The following is a 22,500-nucleotide window of genomic DNA, read 5'->3' as shown; positions in this document are numbered from 1 at the left end:
TGATGTATGGCTTGGATGCAGCTGCTCGGCCATGGAAACCCATTCCATGAAGCTCTCTGCACACTGTTCTTGAGCTAATCTGAAGGCCACATGAAGTTTGGAGGTCGGTAGCGATTGACTCTGCAGAAAGTTGGCGACCTCTTCGCACTATGCGCCTCAGCATCCGCTGACCCCGCTCCGTCAGTTTACGTGGCCTACCACTTCGTGGCTGAGTTGCTGTCGTTCCCAAACACTTCCACGTTCTTATAATACAGCTGACAGTTGACTGTGGAATATTTAGGAGCGAGGAAATTTCACGACTGGATTTGTTGCACAGGTGGCATCCTATCACAGTTCCACGCTGGAATTCACTGAGCTCCTGAGAGCGACCCATTCTTTCACAAATGTTTGTAAAAACAGTCTGCATGCCTAGGTGCTTGATTTTATACACCTGTGGCCATGGAAGTGATTGGAACACCTGATTCTGATTATTTGGATGGGTGAGCGAATACTTTTGGCAATATAGTGTATCTCAATATCAACTGTTCGAAGGACATTATTGTGGATTTCGGCCGCCTTCAGCATTGTTTTACAATGTAGAAAGAAATAAACATCAGGAAAGACCATGGGATTAGAGTGTCCAAACTTTTGACTGGTAGTGTACACACACACACATACACCATCATACACACATACACACACACACACACGGAAAAAACAACACGGACACATTCACAGAAAACGCACACACTTGTACTTTACCAAAGGTTTCGCCTTTATACTTACAGCAGCAGGGTAGAGGGGTGTGTGTGTGTGTGTGTGTTTGTGAGGTCTGGACTAATCATTTTTTTTCAGTGTGTGTCAGTAATGTGTATTATTCTGTGTGTGTGTGGTGCTCTCAGTCGTATCAGCTGCTACGTCACCGTGTTTCAGAACATCTCCAACCTGAGGGACGTCTTCTACAAAGAGATGAGTAAGGTACGTGGCTCTTCCTCTCCTCTTCACACCACTTTATTTATATCAGAGCTGAGTGACCAGTCACTGCACGGATTTCTTCTTTCTTCCAGTTAAACCATGAGATCTACAATGTCATGAAGAAGCTGGAGACGCAGCACTCCACCACAACCTTCATCATCAAAGGCCTCAACAGGTGTTTCCTCATCTTCCTCACCTCACACGCTTCATTACGGTCACACAGGACCAGCTGATCCGCTGGGAGGAAGGCAGACCTACAGACAGATGGAGACAGACAGGCAGACAGATAGAGAGATGCAGACAGGCAGAGACAGAGAGAGAGATGGGGAGAGAGAGACAGACAGACATATAGACAGACTGACAGACAGAGATGAGACAGATAGAAAGCAATAGAGACAGACACACAGAGAGAAACATAAAAAGAAAGAGAGAGACAGACAGACAGATTGCTATAACACAGTAGAGAACAGGAAGTAACTCTCTTCATGAACATTAATTGTAACTATAATGGGTTAAAAACTGACATTTTGTTAATGAATAAAATCCTGGAATCTTTATCAGGTTTCTGAGAGAAATAAATCACTGGGCTACATGCTGCAGGAGGACAAGCAGATTTTGAAATTAAATGGGTTTCAGATTGTCCTGTATCCTGACCTGTGTGTGTTTCCTCAGCACTTCCTCTAAGAAGAAGAAGTCTCTGACCATCTCCGCTCCCATCCCGTGCAACACGGCGTTTCCTCCTGATCACCCCGCTTTGAGCAAACTCAGCGTTCCTGACGCACTCGCCCACAGAGACGCAGACACGCCCTCCGGGAACACGCAGACGGAGATCTCTGACTCGGACGACTCCAACTCAGCCGAGAGCATCCCGAGCACTCCGAGCCGCCAGTCCGTGTGCTCCGAGAGCGAGAGCGGTAAACACCACGTCTCCAACGGGAACACGATGGAGCGGCCGGGCGGCGAAGACGCGGATGAGGAAGACGTTTCAGAGGAAGCGCATGTGTCTGAAACTCCAGCTGAGGAGGAGGAAGATGAAGCAGAATCCCTCAACACGACCGAGCGTGAGGAAGAGGAGGAGGAAGAGACGGGACAGGGAGAGGAAGAAGTCGGAGGAGAGACGAAGCAGAGTGAAGAGATGGAGAAAGGACGCGAGCCGGAGGTGACGAATCCGCAACCGGACAGTTCCCAACCTCCGGGATTCCTCTACAAGGTGGGCCGCTGTTCCAGGAAAACAATCAACCTTCCAGATCAAAGCACAATGACACCATGATGCAAATTTATTTATCAGATTCCTGTTACACAGCTAACGATCTGAATTATTTACAGAATGATATCAAAATCAAATTAAAATTTTATTAGTCACATACATAATGGTACACAGTGTGATATGCAGTGAAATGCTTACACTGTTATGACCCTTGGAAAAGGAATAAGGACAGAACAAAAGACAGGATAAAAAATATAAAAATAAAATACAGAAATACGAAATATAAAAAATAAGAATACGAATTATACTAAAATACGAAATATAAAAACAAGTTCACAGTAAGCAAAAAATATAATAGAATAAAAATAGAATAAAATCTAATAAATATAAATAAAGTAGGGTATGTATATATAATATGTATATAAAATAAGAATATGTATGTGTGTAAAATGTCCATACAGGAAGTGTACAATACAACAGCTGTGATGCAAAGTTATGTAAAATTATAAAATTATATAAAGTGTAAAGTGAATAGAGTGTAGTGCAATAGTGACCAAGATGCAGACAGCAGCAGTACGGGGTGGTCACGAAGTGGGATGAGGTGATGAGAGCAGTGGTATTCTCCATCTTTAAAGTGCAGATGTGCAAAAGTCCTCTTGTATGTAAACGGGAGCAGACTGTGCAACATGTATGTTATGTGTTGTATTGTGTGCACAGTCCTGAAATGTGCAAATGTACATTGTGTGTTTATTGTGTGCCGCAGTCCTGTAATGTGCAAATGTCCAGTGTGGTTGGTTGGAGTTCCAACACGTGTGTAGGAGCATAGTAGGTCTAGTCAGATGAGTCCTATGTGAGGTTCTGATTGAGAGACTGTATAGCCTGCGGGAAGAAGCTTCTCCTCAGTCTCTCAGTGTTGGCCTTCAGGGAACTGAAGCACTTCCCTGACCTCAACAGAGAGAAAAGTCCATTGTTGGGGTGGCTGAGGTCCTTCACAATCTTCCTGGCCTTGGTCCAGCACCGCTTGTTGTAGATCGAGTGCAGGTCAGGGAGCTCGGTACGGATGATGCGCTCAGCTGATCGCACCACCCTCTGAAGAGCTCGTCTGTCCTGCATGGTGCTGTTCCCCAACCAGGTGGTGATGTTTCCCGTCAGGATGCTCTCTATGGTGCAGGAGTAAAAGTTCCTAAGCACCTTAGCAGGCAGTCTAAAGTCTCTCAAGCGTCTGAGGTGGAAGAGACGCTGTTGGGCCTTCTTCACCACGGTGTTGATGTGACAGGACCACAACAGATCCTGCGTGATGTGAACACCATATCAGAAGCTGTCCACTCTCTCCACTGGGCTGTTGATCACAGGGGTCTGGTAGTTCCTCTCCTGCTTTCTGTTGAAGTCCACTATCAGCTCCTTAGTCTTGCTGACATTAAGGTGGAGGTTGTTCCGCCGGATAATTTGTACCATTTATCTTTTTATAGTTATCTTTCTAGCTGCTTTACTGTAAATGAGAACAGAAACCAGATCACCAGATCCTATCAAGATGTTGTAAAGCTGTGAGAGAGAATTAATCAGCACCTGATGACCAATCAGCAAAGTTTAATTAAAATTTAGGAAAGTTTTAAAGTGTAATGAAGTGTAATTACACGTTCAGGTGCATGTATAAAACAGAAGAGTGTTTGGGCCTAGAACAGAGCCCTGTGGGACACCGTATAGGTTTTTAATTTCAGCATCTGATGAATCTCCGTTCATGCTAATAAACTGGTAAAAGTGAGATCTAAACCAGGCTGACTAACTTAACTAAGTTTATCTAACTAACCGTGTTTTTGTGCTTAATTTGTCTTTTCCAAGGCCACTGCTCTGGAGACACAGGACTCAGACGAAGGCATTCTTCTGCTCTTCAGTAAAGGAGACGTGCTCCTCGTGTTCACCGATGACGAAGAAGAAAAGGTGTGTGTGTGTGTGTGTGTGTGTGTGTGAGAGAGATGCATGATAAAAATAATCAGTAAAAAAACAGTAATCATGTGTGAGTCGTGAGTGCTCACAGGGTTTATAGCCGACGCTCTACATGTTAAGACATACAGAAGATTTAAAGTGACCCTCACTAGAGGTGTCCGAGCCAGATCCCTGAAAATATCTCCTTACTTTTACTCTCTAAACTCTCTAGTCTGTCTCTTTAAACTTGACGCCATCGTCATGATTGATTGTCGTGAGCTGCAACATGTATCGAAAACTCTGGCCTTGTATTCAAAGGTGATCTAGAGAACCCAGAATGCTGCTACACAAAACTGACACAAAGATCCGTCGTTTTTAACGAGCATAGGTAATGAGATGTGGGCGTGTCCAGCGAGAAAAGTTTAATTAATGCAAATAAATACGGGTGTCGTGATGAACATCGAATCTCACTCCACCATGTTCCATTTTAAGCTCAAGAAAATGACTGGCTCCACCCACTGATAAACGTTGTTACCATGGCAACCAGTCGTAGAGGAGGAAGGTACAGCGACTGGAGAGGTGCTGAGATTAAATCACTGTATGAAAAAAAATCTCTGCATTACTGTTTGTATTTGTTGTGCCTCCTGTCAGTCTAGATTTGAGTCCAATTTTCTAGACACGCCCTTTACTCCACCCACTTCTCAGTCTCAAATCAGCTCCCAGTGCAGCCGAGCTAATCTCCTGTATGCATGGGGTGAAAATGACTCTTTGCTAGTCAAATAAAATTGCTGTGTGTGTGTGTGTGTGTGTGTGTGTGTGTGTGTGTAGCCGGACAACACGGTGTGGGCGATCAGAGAAGAGGACTGGATCAAGCATAAAGACCTGACGCTTCTCTCAGGCATCGTGACGGAGACGCTGATTCAGCGAATTGACTCCTGAGTCAGATTCCTTGCTTGATTTGATTTCTGACTCAGCATCCGCGACAGAAAGCCCGCGACTCGGATAACAGAGCACGTGCTTTCAGTTCCGCAATCAGAGAACCCAAGTTCCTTCCTCTGCCATCCTCTTCACTCTCACATACACAACTCCAACAAACTGCAGTGTTTCACACCGTGTGTGTGTGTGTGTGTGTGTGTGTAGAGTTACTCTAAAATGTGTTCAGTGCATTTTTGTGTCCTTTTTCAGTATTTTCAGAGCATTGTTACAGCTGATGAGATGTTTCAGTGTTAAAGTGCAATCATATTTCTATAAAATCTTGCTTTTTTCATTTTTATTGCTTTTTCTAAACTCATCTCTCACTCTAACAATCTTCAGAAAAGTTACAAAAAAAAGTTATATTATTACAGAGAATAACTGTGAAACGTCCCAAACATTTTAAACATTTATTTTTAACAATACATATATTTACTTCAATAAAGAATTCATGTCTATGAGGAGGTGCTGGTGTTTATTCAGAGACTGTGTCGTGGTTTTTTTTTTTTTGGTCATTGCGCCCCCTACTGGAGAACCCGAGCTGATGTAATGCTAGTGGATGGATTTTAGGCGGGAAAAAATATAGCTTTAATTCGGTAAATACTGTAAGTTCATAATAAATTATTTTAAATAAAAAGAAAATCCGACTTAATGTATCTAAAAACTTTTTTTTGATGTGTAGGTTTGAAATATTTATTGCTTAAGATGAAAAATTACTGAAAATATGATTTTTTAATTTGAGAAAATTTGTCAAAATATAGGGCATTTTGTCAAAATAATTCGGGCATGTATAAAATGTACGCAGGTTAGAACTGTGAGAGAGAGAGAGAGAGAGAGAGAGAGAGAGAGAGAGAAGGGAGGGGGTATTAGTAGGTCCAACACTTGTAATAGTGTTTTTGTATCACTTATAACATTTTTAGAAGAATGACATTATTTATTAGTGTAATAACTTTAATTCCCGCAGCTTCTACAGGATCTCTCCACTCTGAGAACCCTGGTTCTAAGCTGGTTGGGTTGTTTATACTGTATGTCTCCAGTGTGTCCTCCGGTGCAGCAGGTGGCGCTGTGTTTCCTCAGTCCTCTCTGGAACTCCCCTCCGCTGTGTATTGCATAATAATCGCGGTTTATAAACACAGCCATGAACCGCTCATGAACACTTCACAGCCTGTTAATAAACCAGCTTGTTAAACCAGCATATTTTAGGATTATTTTCAAGAAGCAGGGTCCGTTGTGCGTCTCCTCGCGACACGTGAGGGGGGGAAAGCGACATGTTTAGAGACTACGACCTGTCTCATTAGCGCGTGAAGTGAGTTTTAGTGTTTTAATGAAATAATTAAAGTTGCCATGGCTCGCAGAAAGACGTACATCAGTGTGGGCTACTCGTGTGTCGGGGTTCTGGTGGGATTCTCAGCTTTTCTGGTCTGGAACATCGTCTACAAACAGCCCTGGACCTCCGCCATGGGAGGATTATCAGGTAATCCATCACCTGCCCGTGCTCACTACATTCGTGCACTATGTAGGGGGCTGAGGTACAGCACCTGCACACACTACCTAGGGCACTATACTGGCGTTTAGGAGGCGACTTGTGGAAATCCCTCAGCTTTCCTTTTGCTTTTATTATTGATCAGTGATTATTATTATTACTTCATGATCAATTCATTAACTTCTTGTTTTTATTTTTTTGCTGCTTATTTCCCTCTAAGGCGTTAGTCTGTAAAGTCAGGAATAAGAGATAATAAAAAAATAATAATACACACACGCACATTTTTTATTGAATATCTTTGTTTATACAGTAAAAAAAGTTTCCATTATTTTTAACAGATCCCACCCAAGTTTTTGGAGAAAAATTAAAAATGTATTTATTTATTTATTTAAATTAATTAATTGTATTTTATTTTACTTCATTTTATTTGTGTTTTTGTTTTTATTTATTTATTTATTTATTTATTTATTTATTTATTTATTTATTTATCATTTTAATTCATTCATTTATTATTTATTTATTTAAATTAATTATATTTTGTTTAATTTTATGTATGTGTTTGTTTATTTATTTGTTTTTTTTTTGTTTGTTTTTTATGTATTCCTTTTTGATCACAGCGAGAAAATTTCAAAGGAATCGAGTGATCCGGATCAGTGATACGTGTCTGATTCCCAATTCCAATTTTGTGAATCTGATTCCTTGTGCAAGAACACACTTTTTTTTCGTTATTTCTCCCAAAATGATCTACTACATTCACAAAAAAAATAAAATAAATCTGAAAATAGATTACTCTACGTTTGTAACGTATGTGGTCTAAAATTATTACACGGTCAATAAGATTTGTCATAAAATATTGCCTTTTTATTTATTTATTTTTACATAAAAGCTGTATAGTGTATGCTGCAGCACTGTGTGAAATTAATTCAGTGTTTATTGTTGACTCTTCTGTTGAGCAAAACTTCATTCTTGTGACTCAGTTGATTTAGTTCATCAGGAGCTGCTTTGAGACAATGTTCATTGTAAAAGGCGCTATACAAAATAAATTGAATTGAAAATTGAGGAGCTGCTGCTGAAATAATACTGAAATAAATCAGACTAAAAATCAGCATTAACGCAGTCAACAGAAACCAAACATATATTTGTAATAAATCCACATCTACACTCTTTTTTCCACATTTTTCCTTCTAAACCCTACTGACCCTACTATCAGTCCAGTTTACTGTAACACACACTTCATATGTACTCGTCATTTGTAACAGATCTGAAAGGCGGAGTCTTAATCTATTCATTTAGATGAACAACGGGCTTTGACCAACGTGTCGCAAAATCAAACCTTGTACTGGTTGCTTAAGAGTTTACTCACTCTACAGGAAGCTTCGTGTCGACTCAGATTGTTAGATTGGATAAAGAGAGTTCTTATGAATTCAGTTCTTAAACATGGACTTTGAGTGTCATGCTGAACAAATTTCGCTGAGCTGAACTTTTTTTTTTCCTCTGCAGAGTGAAATATGCACCATCATAAAAGCCAAACAGGAAGTGTGTGTGTGTGTGAGAGAGAGAGAGAGAGAGAGAGAGAGAATGACATGGCGAAAACTTTCTCAAAACCACAAACAGTAAAGCTTCACTTACAAGAAATGTGTGGGGGACAATAAATAAATAAGTAAATAACATAGAAAATAAAATAACATACATTTAAAAAATAAATAAAAGTAAATAAAATAAAATATAAAATAAAAATAAATACACTCAAAAAAAATAATTATAAAAAAAATAAAATGAAATATAATGAAATCAATTACATAAATTAAAATAAAATATGATATAAAATATAATATAAAATAAAATATATTATATAATAAATACATTCAAATAAAAAATATTTTAAAAAATAAAAGTAAATATAATAAAATAAATAAAATAAATTAATAAAAAGTGATAAGAAATAAAAGTGATTAACATTTATGGAAGTCTCTAGTGTCAGATATAAAGTTTTAATCTGCGGGACAGAGGAGTTTAAGACTTCTCAGTAACAATAAATGGATAAAAAGTCACACAATGTTCATTAATAAATAAAAATTTGCAGTCGTTGACAAACTGTTGTTGTATAAATGAGAAGGAAACACTTGAGGGATGTGCTGTTGTAGGAAAATAATCAACTCTGGGGGTGTTCAAATATAGCTTTTTGGTTCTACTCACTAATTTGTGTGTGTGTGTGTGTGTAGGGGTGCTGGCACTCTGGAGTCTCGTCACTCACATCATGTACCTGCAGGATTACTGGAGAACCTGGCTGAAGGGTCTGAAGTTCTTCCTGTTTGTGGGTGTGTTCTTCTCCGTGCTCTCCCTCATCGCCTTTATCTCCTTCCTCTCCGTGGCCATCTCGCGTAAAGAGTGTAAGTGGAGCGTGACACTAGCAATGTTTATACACCATCACGCTGCAATCTGGCAACCCTGTTCTGTTTTCAGTTTCTGTCTAAACTCACAAGACGGTTGCCAGATTGACGCTGCAGTTTAAACCTCAAAATTCTGATTGTTTATTCAGCATCAGATTTATTTATTTGTTTGTTTGTTTGTTTGTTTGTTTGTTTATGACAGATTTATAAAGTTGGTAATGTGTGTGTGTGTGTGTGTGTGTGTGTAGCGCTGAAGGACCCGGACAGTCTGTACCTGTCGTGTGTGTGGAGCTTCATGAGTCTGAAGTGGGCGTTCATCCTGAGCCTCTACTCTCGCCGATATCACAAAGAGTTCGCCGACATCGCCATCCTCAGCGACTTCTAACACACACACACACACACATGCGCACACACACACACACACACATGAGTACGTGAACACACACCCATCTGGCAGGTTGAAGCGTGAGTTTGAATCACACTGTCACACATTTCAAGCTTCTGTTTTTAAAACATTGTGAGGACGAAGGAACTGACCAGCCGTTGTCATGGTGACTAAAGAGATTAAAGGAAAACTCCAGCATTTTTCTTTCTTTTCTTTTTTTTAAACCTTTTCTCTCTCTCTGCTGTATCCATAGCGAGCGTGATTACAGCAAATTTCCACGATGAGCAAAACTCACTTTTAATTGAAGTGAAGGGGCAGATTTTAAGTCAAGGGGGGCAGTTGTAAAGTCAAGGGGGAAGATGTTGAATTTTCAGAATTGTTAGCCGTAATTCTGTTTTTAGCCTGTTCAAGGCACAACGCTAATGCTGCTAATGCTGGTTCTCCTGCTAATGCTAACTCCCTGAGAAAACGATGTGATTTCTTTCATTTTGATGAAGTATATAAATGTAGCCTAAATTGCACTGCTCTTTTTCTTTTTTCCCCCTGAAAACCACAAAGTGTTCCTAAACACCGGCTTTTTAAAGAATAAGGATCTGGTTTCACTTCTGAATATTTCTTTGTTGTTTTATGTAAACTCGACCCGAGCTCCTGGCCCTTCACTTCTTCTCTTCACCTCTAACACAAGGACGATTTCAAACTTTTCTACTTCGCTTTATTCCTCAGGTCTGTTTGAATAGAATTGGTGGTGGAGGGAAGCCACATCCTCAGAGCGGTAACCGGAACTACTATCTGTTTGAAGTTAAATCCAATAATTTCACCCAGCAGCCATACATTCATATACACTATATTGCCAAAAGTCTTGGGACACCCCTTCAAATCATTGAATTCACGTGTTGTTTTTCAGGGGTTGGGCTCGGCCCCTTAGTTCCAGTCTTCTCGTCATTAAATCAGTGCCTGACCTCACAAATGTGCTTCTAGAGGAATGATCAAAAATTCCCATAAACACACTCCTAAACCTTGTGGAAAGCCTTCCCAGAAGAGTTGAAGCTGTTATAGCTGTAAAGGGCGGGACAACTCCATATTACATTCATGTGCATGTAAACGCAGACGTCCCAAAACTTTTGGTCTGGCTCTCAGTCTCCACTCTAATTCATCCCAAAGGTGTTCTATGGGGTTGAGGTCAGGACTCTGTGCAGGCCAGTCAAGTTCCTCCACACCAAACTCACTCATCCATGTCTTTATGGACCTTGTTTGGTCACTGGTGTGCAGTCATGTTGGAACAGGAAGGGGTCATGGAGGGGTGTCCCAAAACATTAGGCAATATAGTGTATTTACTAATCAGCTGCCCCTAGACTTCCATTCTGACTGATTTTGGGAGCAAAGCATCTTGTTTTTTTGTTGAGAAAAGTGTTAAAATCCTTCTATATATTATATTATAATCTCTCTCACACACACACACACACACACACGTGCGCTGGAGTTGTCCTTTAACGCAGCTCGTCTGCTGTATGATTATCTGATAGATTTTATTAGCTTGATGCTGCCTGATGCTTTAATTCTGTTTTTTTCAACAACTCTGTGATGAAGCTAGGAGGCGATTCTGAGCCTTTACCTGTTTAAAAAAACAAAAACATGAAGACTTTTTATTTCTTTTATCTTTTTTTTTTACTTTTTACGGAAGGCGTGGCTACGGAGCGTCGCTGGTGACATCACCACATCCTAAAGGTGGATCATTAATTGTGGCGAGATTTTGATAAAGCGTGATCAGTGTGTCGTGACTGAAGTCTGGAGAGAGAGATAGTGTGTGTGTGTGTGAGGGAGGGAGGGAGGTTTTATGGTAACCATGGTAACTGTAGGACATATTTATATGTATATTGACAGGTCTGTGTATGAAGAAGACAGAAAACAGGTCCGTGTTTCAGACTACAGTGGCATTAAAATTTTATTTTGTTTCAATATAAAGGGATTTAATAGAGAATTTAAGAACAATTCATTACATATTTTGTGGTTAAATTATTCAGGAATTTTGATTAAAAAATGATCAAAAGAGATAGAAATCAATTTAAACTGTTTATATAGGAAATAAATGCTAAATGAAAACTTGCGAGTGCCAGGTTTCACCTCCCAGTCACCTGGTTGCCGTTGGTTACACCTGGTTATAACATCACGTGTGTATACTGTCCTGCTGTGTGGAGGTGAAAATCAGGATCACGGGTTATTAAGACATCGCTACAATTAATGATCCTGTCCAGGTGTTTTATTATGAGCACAAATCTCGGGTCCCCAAATTTTTTTCTTTAAAGGTCACATAATTTATCCTTTCTTTAATGAGGGGCGGAGTCAGTCTGTACCAGAAAATGACCTGGGCTGCTAGTATTATTCTGAAGATTTTATTCTAATTTTAAATGTATTTATTATGCCTCCTAATGCTAGCATATATTATTTTGTTATGCACCGTAAAGATACACAAGATTGCCAAACGTTCTGGGACATCCCTCCAAATCACTGAATTCAGGGATTGGATGAATTAGAGTGTAGACTGTGAGCCAGGCCTTTACAGTAAAGGGCGGGACAACTCCATATTACATTCATGTGCATGTAAAGGCAGACGTCCCAAAACATTTGGTCTGGCTCTCAGTCTCCACTCTAATTCATCCCAAAGGTGTTCTATGGGGTTGAGGTCAGGACTCTGTGCAGGCCAGTCAGGTTCCTCCACACCAAACTCGCTCATCCATGTCTTTATGGACCTTGCTTTGGTCACTGGTGTGCAGTCATGTTGGAACAGGAAGGGGTCATCCCCAAACTGTTCCCACAAAGAGCATGAAATTGTCCAAAATGTCTTGGTATGAAGCTGAAGCATTAAGAGTTCCTTTCACTGGAACTAAGGGGCCGAGTCCAACCCCTGAAAAACAACACCTGAACTCATTTGGAGGGGTGTCCCAATACTTTTGGCAATATAAGTTTGGGGATTCCTGGTGTAAATATCTGACAATGTGGATTGGTTTGGAGAAAATTCCTTCTATTTTTAAATTGAATAAACAAAATTGTTGCAACAAGATTTAGATTTCAGAGTCATGTATCGATCAGAGGATGATTCATGATGTCGTGTCGTATCGTACGTAATCGTGACTTTTACACCGGCGTTTTATTCCTGTCACCAGCGCGCTTCTTTCACCGGGATCACAGCGTAACCGTACCAGATGTGCGTGATCAGTTTTATCATCTATTTTTCTTTACAGTATCCGTGCCTGCTTTAATCTCACCAAGTGAAACCGCTTCAAAACACCAACTTGAGCCCCGAACACGTCCATGTAGCGCAGTGAGAATTTAGCGTGTAGCTCGTGTGGGTCACGGCACCGCGGGGTTCAGCCACTCACTTCTGTTTGTCTGATTTTACTGAAGAGAACAAATGTAAATGTTTTATTGTTATTTGAAGTAATCCTCTGAACAATGATCCTGTGTCTTTATATAAACGTCTCTGTGTGGACATCATGGTAATAAAACACTTTTATTCAAACGACGAACTTGTGGCCTGATGCTGTGATTTGTACAGTTTTCATTCAAGAAAAGAAAAGAAAAGATACTTTTCTATAATTATAATAATAATAATCAGAAGAAGAAAAATAAACATAAAAAGGAAATAAAAAAAGAAAAGGAATAGAAAATTAATCATTAATAATAATAAGGAAAATAAGAAAAAAAACAATAAATAAGAAGAAATAAAATTATAAAATAATAATACAAATAGTAATAATAATTACTAATAAAATAAAAATAAGAACATAATAATAATAATAATAATAATAATAATAATAATAATAATGATTATAATAATGATTTTTTATTTCTGGTCACTTTACAACACAAAGGTGAAAATCTCATTTAAGTCTAGACAACTTAAACAAAAAAGATTTTCTAGAGTCCCAACAAAGTTTATTTTAAAATTTATGAATTCAGTTATCTGATTGGATTCCTCTGACCTGCGCATCGCAAAAAAAGCTAAAAATCCCAAATATTTCAAATCCTCACTTACAGAAATCATGAAAAAGCTCAGCTTCTGAAGGCTCACCTTCAAAGAAAAATAAAAAATTTACATTCAGTTGAAAAACAAAAAAGAAACATTCCTGCGGAATTAATGTTCCTGCTGACATTACGGGAGTTAATGTCAGTCAACCAAACTCACACCAGTACGATTTTGTTTTTAATAAAATAAAATTAAATGTGAATATTTAATCAGGTGAAGTATAAGCGCAATAAAATAATCCTGAATGTGGATTTTTGGATATTTTACAGAAAAAAAGCAACATTTCACACTACAATATCAGCTAACATAAAAATAATAATAAAGTAAATGTAGACGTTAGTCATTTTCAAAAAAGAAAAAAATTTTACAAATTTAATCACATAATAGTTTTAGATTTTTTTTACCCTTAACTTCAATAATATTTCAGAAAAACTTTTTAAAAGTCATTAAAAGTGAGAACTGAGAACGCAGTAATAAAATTATTCTACAGTAAAATACGATTTTTATAGTTTGATTTTGTTTCTTTAAAACTAAATAAAGGAAATATTTACAATAAAAGTGTGGGGTTTTTCTCTCCTTCATTTTTTAAGAGCTGAATATCTTTGTAAAAAGAAATTGTACAGGAATCTAAACGAAGTCTGTCTAAAGAAGGATTTGTGGTTTAAGTGTAAATGTGTTACAGAAAACTCTTTTTTGTCTCTAGACCAAATGAACTGCAGGATATTTTTTTCCGGAACGTTCCAGGATGGCTCTTCCCTGGAGCTCACAGAGTTTAGTCCTGGTCCTCGTCGTGCTCCACCGGCTCGTTTCCATCGCCACGCAACCTCCAGCTCTCTGAGCTGAAAACATTCATCAGAGACGTCAGCAGGTACGGTGAGATTAATAATCTAGTCTAATCCAGAGAGTTCAAGATCACTGATTACAGAAAGAGTCTGAATTACTGTTAATGTTTTCACAAACAAATGAGATAAATGATAAAAAATGAAAAAGTAATAAAATGAATATAAAATTCTATCTAATTCTATATTCTATATATTCTGTACCCCATATAAAAAGTTCAGGTGTTTGTGGTGTTTGTGGTGTTCAGGTGTTTGTGGTGTTCAGGTGTCTGTGGTATTTAGGTGTTTGTGGTATTTAGGTGTTCAGGTGTTTGTGGTGTTCAGGTGTCTGTGGTATTTAGGTGTTTGTGGTATTTAGGTGTTCAGGTGTTTGTGGTATTTAGGTGTTCAGGTGTTCAGGTGTTTGTGGTGTTCAGGTGTTCAGGTGTCTGTGGTATTTAGGTGTTTGTGGTATTTAGGTGTTCAGGTGTTTGTGGTGTTCAGGTGTTCAGGTGTCTGTGGTATTTAGGTGTTTGTGGTATTTAGGTGTTCAGGTGTTTGTGGTGTTCAGGTGTTTGTGGTGTTCAGGTGTCTGTGGTATTTAGGTGTTTGTGGTATTTAGGTGTTCAGGTGTTTGTGGTGTTCAGGTGTCTGTGGTATTTAGGTGTTCAGGTGTTTGTGGTGTTCAGGTGTCTGTGGCATTTAGGTGTTTGTGGTATTTAGGTGTTCAGGTGTTTGTGGTGTTCAGGTGTTTGTGGTGTTCAGGTGTCTGTGGTATTTAGGTGTTCACGTGTTTGTGGTGTTCACTTGTTTGTGGTGTTCAGGTGTTCAGGTGTTTGTGGTATTTAGGTGTTCAGGTGTTTGTGGTGTTCAGGTGTTCAGGTGTCTGTGGTATTTAGGTGTTTGTGGTATTTAGGTGTTCAGGTGTTTGTGGTGTTCAGGTGTTCAGGTGTCTGTGGTATTTAGGTGTTTGTGGTATTTAGGTGTTCGGGTGTTTGTGGTGTTCAGGTGTTCAGGTGTCTGTGGTATTTAGGTGTTTGTGGTATTTAGGTGTTCAGGTGTTTGTGGTGTTCAGGTGTTCAGGTGTCTGTGGTATTTAGGTGTTTGTGGTATTTAGGTGTTCAGGTGTTTGTGGTGTTCAGGTGTTCAGGTGTCTGTGGTATTTAGGTGTTTGTGGTATTTAGGTGTTCAGGTGTTTGTGGTGTTCAGGTGTTTGTGGTGTTCAGGTGTCTGTGGTATTTAGGTGTTTGTGGTATTTAGGTGTTCAGGTGTTTGTGGTGTTCAGGTGTCTGTGGTATTTAGGTGTTCAGGTGTTTGTGGTGTTCAGGTGTTTGTGGTGTTCAGGTGTCTGTGGTATTTAGGTGTTTGTGGTATTTAGGTGTTCAGGTGTTTGTGGTGTTCAGGTGTTCAGGTGTCTGTGGTATTTAGGTGTTTGTGGTATTTAGGTGTTCAGGTGTTTGTGGTATTTAGGTGTTCAGGTGTTCAGGTGTTTGTGGTGTTCAGGTGTTCAGGTGTCTGTGGTATTTAGGTGTTCAGGTGTTTGTGGTGTTCAGGTGTTCAGGTGTCTGTGGTATTTAGGTGTTTGTGGTATTTAGGTGTTCAGGTGTTTGTGGTGTTCAGGTGTTCAGGTGTCTGTGGTATTTAGGTGTTTGTGGTATTTAGGTGTTCAGGTGTTTGTGGTATTTAGGTGTTCAGGTGTTCAGGTGTTTGTGGTGTTCAGGTGTTCAGGTGTCTGTGGTATTTAGGTGTTTGTGGTATTTAGGTGTTCAGGTGTTTGTGGTGTTCAGGTGTTCAGGTGTTCAGGTGTCTGTGGTATTTAGGTGTTTGTGGTATTTAGGTGTTCAGGTGTTTGTGGTGTTCAGGTGTTCAGGTGTCTGTGGTATTTAGGTGTTTGTGGTATTTAGGTGTTCAGGTGTTTGTGGTGTTCAGGTGTTCAGGTGTCTGTGGTATTTAGGTGTTCAGGTGTTTGTGGTGTTCAGGTGTTCAGGTGTCTGTGGTATTTAGGTGTTTGTGGTATTTAGGTGTTCAGGTGTTTGTGGTGTTCAGGTGTTCAGGTGTCTGTGGTATTTAGGTGTTTGTGGTATTTAGGTGTTCAGGTGTTTGTGGTGTTCAGGTGTTCAGGTGTCTGTGGTATTTAGGTGTTTGTGGTATTTAGGTGTTCAGGTGTTTGTGGTGTTCAGGTGTTCAGGTGTCTGTGGTATTTAGGTGTTTGTGGTATTTAGGTGTTCAGGTGTTTGTGGTGTTTAGATGTTACCTGGTGTGTTTTGGTGTTTTCACACTCAGTAAGGCGAGCACTGAGGCCGTGTCTGTTTGCGCTGAATGTTTTCCTTCAGTTTGTAACCACGACTCTCCAACTGTGTGTATCAGAGCTCTAACAGATGACCAGTACTGACCTGATACAGACACACACACACACACATACACACACACACATACACACACCTGTGTTATGCTTAATGTGTGTGTGTGTGTGTGTGTGTGAGCTCAGAACACGCACTCACTGTGGATTTCCAGAACTTTGTACAGAGACTGAACTGCAGCAGCACACGGCTTCTTCATCAGAACATCCTCCGACAGATCCACAACCTACACACACACACACACACACACACACCTGCTCAGTCACCTCTCAACACCTTCTGACTGATGGAGCAGTGATTAAGTGTGGAGTATGTGACCTTCTTCTCTAACAGAGCGCTAACACACGCCGTGGACGCCTCACACACGGGTGTGACATCATGACCTCGCTCTAACACCACGATGACACGACCTCCACAGAGCTCCATCAGGTTCTGAGTGAGGAGCCCGAAACCTGCAACACACGCGCACACACACACACACACACGCACGCACACACACACACACACAGTGTTTGTATTTCTATTATTGTAAGGTCCATTAATTATTCATCAATTACAACTTAATTTGATTCATTTAAATTCATTATAATAATTCCTTATAATAATTTTTAAAAAATTGAATGTAATTAATTTAATTAATTTAATATTAATTAATTTTATTTATTTATTATTATTTATTTATTTTTATTTGTTTATTTATTATTTATTAATTTTATTTATTATTATTATTTTATTATTATTATTATTATTTTAATTAATTATTTATCAAAATTATTTATGAATTAAAATCAATTCTTTAATTTTAAAATATGGCTTTTGAAAGAGATTTTATCTGCAGAAATAAAAGTGATGAGTCACAATCACTCACACCATGACCACCATGAAAAATAAAAAATATATAAATATTATTTCTGCTTTGCACAAATAAAGTGCTGCCTCATGCTGACACTGGTCTTTCTCTTCCTGTTTTAAATAAAACATTTCTGTTTTTATTCGTAACGCAACACAACAGTCAGTAAGGACGAGAGTGTATCAACAAAATAAGACTTTCCCCAACATTACTCCACTTCCTGTCACGCTGTGAAACGCTTAACTAGCATTTATTAACACACACTGATAGAAAAAGTAAAAGTGTGTGAAATGTAGCAGAGAGCTGCTGTGTCACGGTTTCTGATTCTGTACAGATTCCCAATACTGCTGCTTTAATAGGGTGCATTATTATTATTATTATTATTATTATTATTATAAAAGGACCATCTACAAAGTACAATAAATTATACATTATTTTATATTAAAGGTTTTATGTGATTATCAGATCTGGATCAAATTAAAAATTTAAATTTTGTATCAAAAGAATTTTTTATACAGTAAGTGGTTCAGGTGTGTGTGTGTGTGTGTTTTTGTGTATGTGTTTGGTGTGTGTGTGTGTGTTTTTGTGTATGTGTTTGGTGTGTGTATGTGTGTGTTTGTGTGTATGTGTGTGTGTATGTGTTTGGTGTGTGTGTGTGTTTGTGTGTGTTTGTGTGTATGTGTATGTGTTTGGTGTGTGTGTGTGTGTTTGTGTATGTGTTTGGTGTGTGTATATGTGTGTGTTTGTGTATGTGTTTGGTGTGTGTATGTGTTTGGTGTGTGTGTGTGTGTGTGTGTATGTATTTGTATGTGTGTGTATGTATTTGTATATGTGTGTATGTGTGTGTTTGTGTGTATGTGTTTGGTGTGTGTGTGTGTGTGTGTGTGTTTGTGTATGTGTTTGGTGTGTGTATGTGTGTGTTTGTGTGTATGTGTGTGTGTATGTGTTTGGTGTGTGTGTGTGTTTGTGTGTGTTTGTGTGTATGTGTATGTGTTTGGTGTGTGTGTGTTTGTGTATGTGTTTGGTGTGTGTATATGTGTGTGTTTGTGTATGTGTTTGGTGTGTGTATGTGTTTGGTGTGTGTGTGTGTGTATGTATTTGTATGTGTGTGTATGTATTTGTATATGTGTGTATGTGTGTGTTTGTGTGTATATATGTGTGTGTGTGTGTGTTTTGTGTGTGTCTACATTGAGCAGATACTCTCGGTCCTCTCTGAGACTCTGGATGTCCATCAACGGAGTTGAACTCAGTGGAGATGAGGATGAATTCAGGGCAGAACTGCCGGGCGATGGGTCTGATCACTGTCCTGCACACAGACAGGAGTGTTAGTACCCCGGGGTGTTACTGCAGCCCACACTGACCACTGACCTCTGACCCCTGACCTCACACAGTCACACATGTTCCTCTAGGCAAAACCTGATGAATGTCGTATACCTGAAGGCTGCCAGGTATTCTGCATCTCCTATGTGTGGGTCCCGGTCACATGACCATTCCACATTGACGTTAAAACCTTCTCCATCACCCTGTCCCACCTACAGGACCACACACACACAGACACACACACACACACACAGATGAAAAGTGTGTGTATGACAGAACAGGTTATAAACAATAAGCCGTGTGCTCACTTCATCAGGACGTCCTCCCACGGTGCTAAGCGGGGCATTGCCATAGCGATGCAGAGAGATGTGGAGAATGTTGGGGTCTGTGTAGAACATTTCCTGAGTTGAATTACAGTGATGAACATCCTAAAGAGAAAAAAAGAGTTCAGACACGCAGCTCCAACTCGATCCGTGTGGTGCACCATGTGGTGGACTCCAGGCTGAGTGTACATGTTAATGTCTTATGTGTGATGGATGAATGTCTGATGAATCTCTGATGAACGTCTGATGAATCTCCGATGAACGTCTGATGAACGTCTGGTGAACGTCTGATCACCATCTTATAAACGTCTGATAAACATCTGATGAATATATATATATATATGTGTATATGTATGTATACGTGTGTGTGTGTGTGTCTCACCCAGTGAAGAATGAGAATCCTTCTTTTATCATGTTTTTGCTGGAGCAGTTTAGTAGCGATCGCTACCGGACTACAATCAGCCCTAAAGAGTAAAAGAGAGAAATAGTTTTAAACTATAAATTAGTATTAAAATAGTGTGTGTGTGTGTGTGTGTGTGTGTGTGTGTATGTACACTACAGTACTTACACTGCTGTACAGTGTGATGAGCATGAGGCGTCTTTTCTATCTGCTTGTACGATTGCAAAGCCGTTCTGTTTTGAGAGAGAAAGATCTGTACACTTCTGTAGAATAATACTTCATTAACATTAAGATAAATATTTACAGAAATGTTTGTACACGAGTGACTCATTTGTATGAAATGTTTTCTACATGTTCATCCTCATTACATGTGTTATTAGAATAAAAAGTGTGAATACATTTAAAAAATATATTAAATAAATCTAAAGTTAATTATTAAAAAAAAACATTGTGTTTGTTTGTTTGTTTAATTCATGGCTTCATTTGGAAACCCATTTATAAAACAGCATCCTGATCTGGAGGACTTGTTCTTTGTAGTCTGTGTCACTTGTAGACATGCCCCCATACCCTTAACTCCGCCCACTTCTCAGTATGAAATAAGCTGGAGCTCACTGCAGTAGCTAATTCTTAGTCATGCTACACTACAAAAAGAAAAGAAGAAAAAAAACCCAGGATAAACTCTGGAAGCTCTTTTTTCCAAGATGAACAGGATAAACCTGGAGGCAGATGTAGAGACGCTGTACCTGGACAGGTTCGACTGGACTGCTAGAGTTTGTTATAAATAAAACCAGAGACTGCATTCGTAAACAGAGTGATGTAGGTTCTGGGGGTGGAGCTTAGTGTACATGGGTAGGAATGTGAAACTCGTTTTGAGAAATTTGACCTGATGCACCTTTACTGTATGTTCCTGGATGTTTAGATGTTTCTGGTGTCTGAATGTGTCTTACCTTCAGCTGTCCCTGGGTGATGAGCATCATGAGGTTCATTACACTTCCTGCTGCTACCCTCAGTGCTGAAAGGTGCTGATCAGTCAGAGGATTCGCTCCAAAAGAAGCAAAAAGCCTTTTCTGAAAAGGTCTCTTTACAACCTCCCTATGGAAATCTTCGTTTGAACCTGTGATCCACTGAGACACCATAATAATAATAATAATAATAATAATAATAATTATTATTATTATTATTATTATCATAAATGGTACAGGATTAGCATTTATAATGCAATGCCAGTGTCTCCTAATAAATAAATAAATAAATAATAATAATAATAATAATGAACAAAATCACAGTAAAAACTCAAAGTGTGTAGAACTGACAGATTTCTGTTCTGTACCTTACACTGATTAATGACTCCATTTTCCCTCAGTGTATTAAAGACCAGCGGAATTCTCGGAGCATGTTTAATTTTACACCGGACATCACCACAGATACAGTGCTGCGTCATTATCTTTGGATCATACGCCAGTCCTGAACACACACACACACACACACACACACACACCAAAATTACTAGCAGAGTTGCTCTGCACTGTAGAAAGAAAATCAAACAAATTTGGATTAAAAAGAAAGAAAGAAAGAAAGAAAGAAAGAAAATCAAACAAATTGATAAAAAAAGAATTATAAAGAAAAGGAAAACATCAAGAAAACATGAAAGAAATGACAGAGTTAATTAATTAATTAATAAAAACTATAAAAACTCAGCTCTCTCATGTGTGTATGTATGTATGTATGTATGTATGTGTGTGTGTGTGTGTGTGTGTGTGTGTGTGTGTGTGTGTGTGTTTGTGTGTGTTTGTGTGCTGTCACCTGTTCCGTGGGTGTGGTCGGGGGTAGAGTCAGCAGCATTGCAGGAGAAGGAAGGAGAGGAGTGGGTATGTCTCAGTGACTGATGTCCTCTGTTGTGTATTCTGAAAGCAGGTCTGTGTCGCCACTGCTGAGGAGAGAGAGAGGGAGAGAGAGAGGGATGAAGGGATGAGTGCAGGTGGGTCTGGGTGAAGGAGGAGACTGTAGTAAATGAAGAGTTTAAACCTTGTGCTGTGACGAGCTCGAACTCCACTCTTTACTTTTTGGTTCTTCCCAGAAATCATCTGAGGAACTCATGCTGCTGTCATCTCCTATCATGAACGTTTCCCCTTTCCCCTTCTCCTGCATTCTCTCCTCCGCCTGTAGATGGTGCTGTTGGCACTGGTTAACACCCGGGATTACACACAGTCTCTGTGACAACATTTTACAGAGAACATTTTCACACACAACAGTCTCCAGAGTTTACACAGAATGGTGTGAAAGAGTGTGTGTGTGTGCTTCTCTTACTTGTTTTGTGTGTGAGGTTCTCCCTGGTATTTTTAAGCTGTGGTTCTGAAAATTTCTTCTTGGCAGTTCATTCAGGATCAGAGGCTGTGACTGACAACTCTGTAAAGGCCTGTGCTGCCTGATACGGATAGACACTTTGGGGGAACACACACACACACACACACACAGACACACACACACACACACACACAGACACACACACACACACACACAGACACACACACACACACAGACACACACACACACAGACACACAGACACACACACACACAGACACACAGTGAGGTGTTTAACTCTATATTGAGGTGTTTAATTGTATAGTGAGGTGGATAACAGTCAGGTGTTTAATTCTATAGTGATGTGTTTAACTCTACAGCGATGTGTTTAACTCTATAGTGAGGTGTTTAACTCTATAGTCAGGTGTTTAATTCAATAGTGAGGTGTTTAACTCTACAGTGATGTGTTTAACTCTATAGTGAGGTGTTTAATTCTATAGTGATGTGTTTAACTCTATAGTCAGGTGTTTAATTCAATAGTGAGGTGTTTAACTCTATAGTGAGGTGTTTAACTCTACAGTGATGTGTTTAACTCTATAGTGAGGTGTTTAATTCTATAGTGATGTGTTTAACTCTATAGTCAGGTGTTTAATTCAATAGTGAGGTGTTTAACTCTATAGTGATGTGTTTAACTCTATAGTCAGGTGTTTAACTCTATAGTGAGGTGTTTAACTCTATAGTGAGGTGTTTAACTCTACAGTGATGTGTTTAACTCTATAGTGAGGTGTT

The 22,500-nt window shown here is 39.2% G+C and overlaps 3 protein-coding genes across 6 annotated transcripts in view; 2 read left to right on the top strand and 1 right to left on the bottom strand.

Moving 5' to 3' along the window:
* Positions 1-5,528, top strand: part of bin2b (bridging integrator 2b) — a 32,930-nt gene extending 27,402 nt beyond the window's left edge. The window contains exons 8-12 of the mRNA XM_058402444.1: positions 882-957; positions 1,047-1,129; positions 1,627-2,164; positions 4,001-4,099; positions 4,913-5,528. Coding sequence (XP_058258427.1) covers positions 882-957; positions 1,047-1,129; positions 1,627-2,164; positions 4,001-4,099; positions 4,913-5,023 — 907 coding nt within the window. The 3' untranslated portion in view covers positions 5,024-5,528. The remainder of the gene's footprint in view (positions 1-881; positions 958-1,046; positions 1,130-1,626; positions 2,165-4,000; positions 4,100-4,912) is intronic.
* Positions 5,529-6,155: 627 nt separating this feature from the next.
* Positions 6,156-12,834, top strand: slc48a1b (solute carrier family 48 member 1b). The gene is made up of 3 exons (XM_058402445.1): positions 6,156-6,530; positions 8,762-8,929; positions 9,178-12,834. The coding sequence occupies exons 1-3, from the start codon at positions 6,401-6,403 to the stop codon at positions 9,312-9,314; spliced, it is 435 nt and encodes a 144-aa protein (XP_058258428.1). The 5' UTR covers positions 6,156-6,400; the 3' UTR covers positions 9,315-12,834.
* A 331-nt stretch (positions 12,835-13,165) lies between these two features.
* hdac7b (histone deacetylase 7b) overlaps positions 13,166-22,500 on the bottom strand; it is a 21,662-nt gene continuing 12,327 nt past the window's right edge. For 2 of the 4 annotated variants that reach the window (XM_058402235.1, XM_058402233.1), the window contains 14 exons: positions 21,717-21,850; positions 21,435-21,620; positions 21,213-21,339; positions 20,740-20,873; positions 20,357-20,533; positions 19,578-19,642; positions 19,392-19,473; positions 18,995-19,114; positions 18,801-18,898; positions 18,554-18,672; positions 16,835-16,968; positions 16,658-16,742; positions 16,411-16,549; positions 13,166-14,177 (listed from right to left, as the gene is read on the bottom strand). In XM_058402235.1, coding sequence (XP_058258218.1) covers positions 14,111-14,177; positions 16,411-16,549; positions 16,658-16,742; positions 16,835-16,968; positions 18,554-18,672; positions 18,801-18,898; positions 18,995-19,114; positions 19,392-19,473; positions 19,578-19,642; positions 20,357-20,533; positions 20,740-20,873; positions 21,213-21,339; positions 21,435-21,620; positions 21,717-21,850 — 1,667 coding nt within the window. In that variant the 3' untranslated portion in view covers positions 13,166-14,110. The remainder of the gene's footprint in view (positions 14,178-16,410; positions 16,550-16,657; positions 16,743-16,834; positions 16,969-18,553; positions 18,673-18,800; positions 18,899-18,994; positions 19,115-19,391; positions 19,474-19,577; positions 19,643-20,356; positions 20,534-20,739; positions 20,874-21,212; positions 21,340-21,434; positions 21,621-21,716; positions 21,851-22,500) is intronic. The other 2 variants (XM_058402236.1, XM_058402234.1) reach the window with 2 other exon arrangements.

This window comes from Hemibagrus wyckioides, linkage group LG11 (assembly GCF_019097595.1).
Source record: "Hemibagrus wyckioides isolate EC202008001 linkage group LG11, SWU_Hwy_1.0, whole genome shotgun sequence".
Lineage (NCBI taxonomy): Eukaryota > Metazoa > Chordata > Actinopteri > Siluriformes > Bagridae > Hemibagrus > Hemibagrus wyckioides.
Note: the sequence above shows the minus strand (reverse complement) of the source record. Positions and strands in the feature narration are given on the sequence as shown.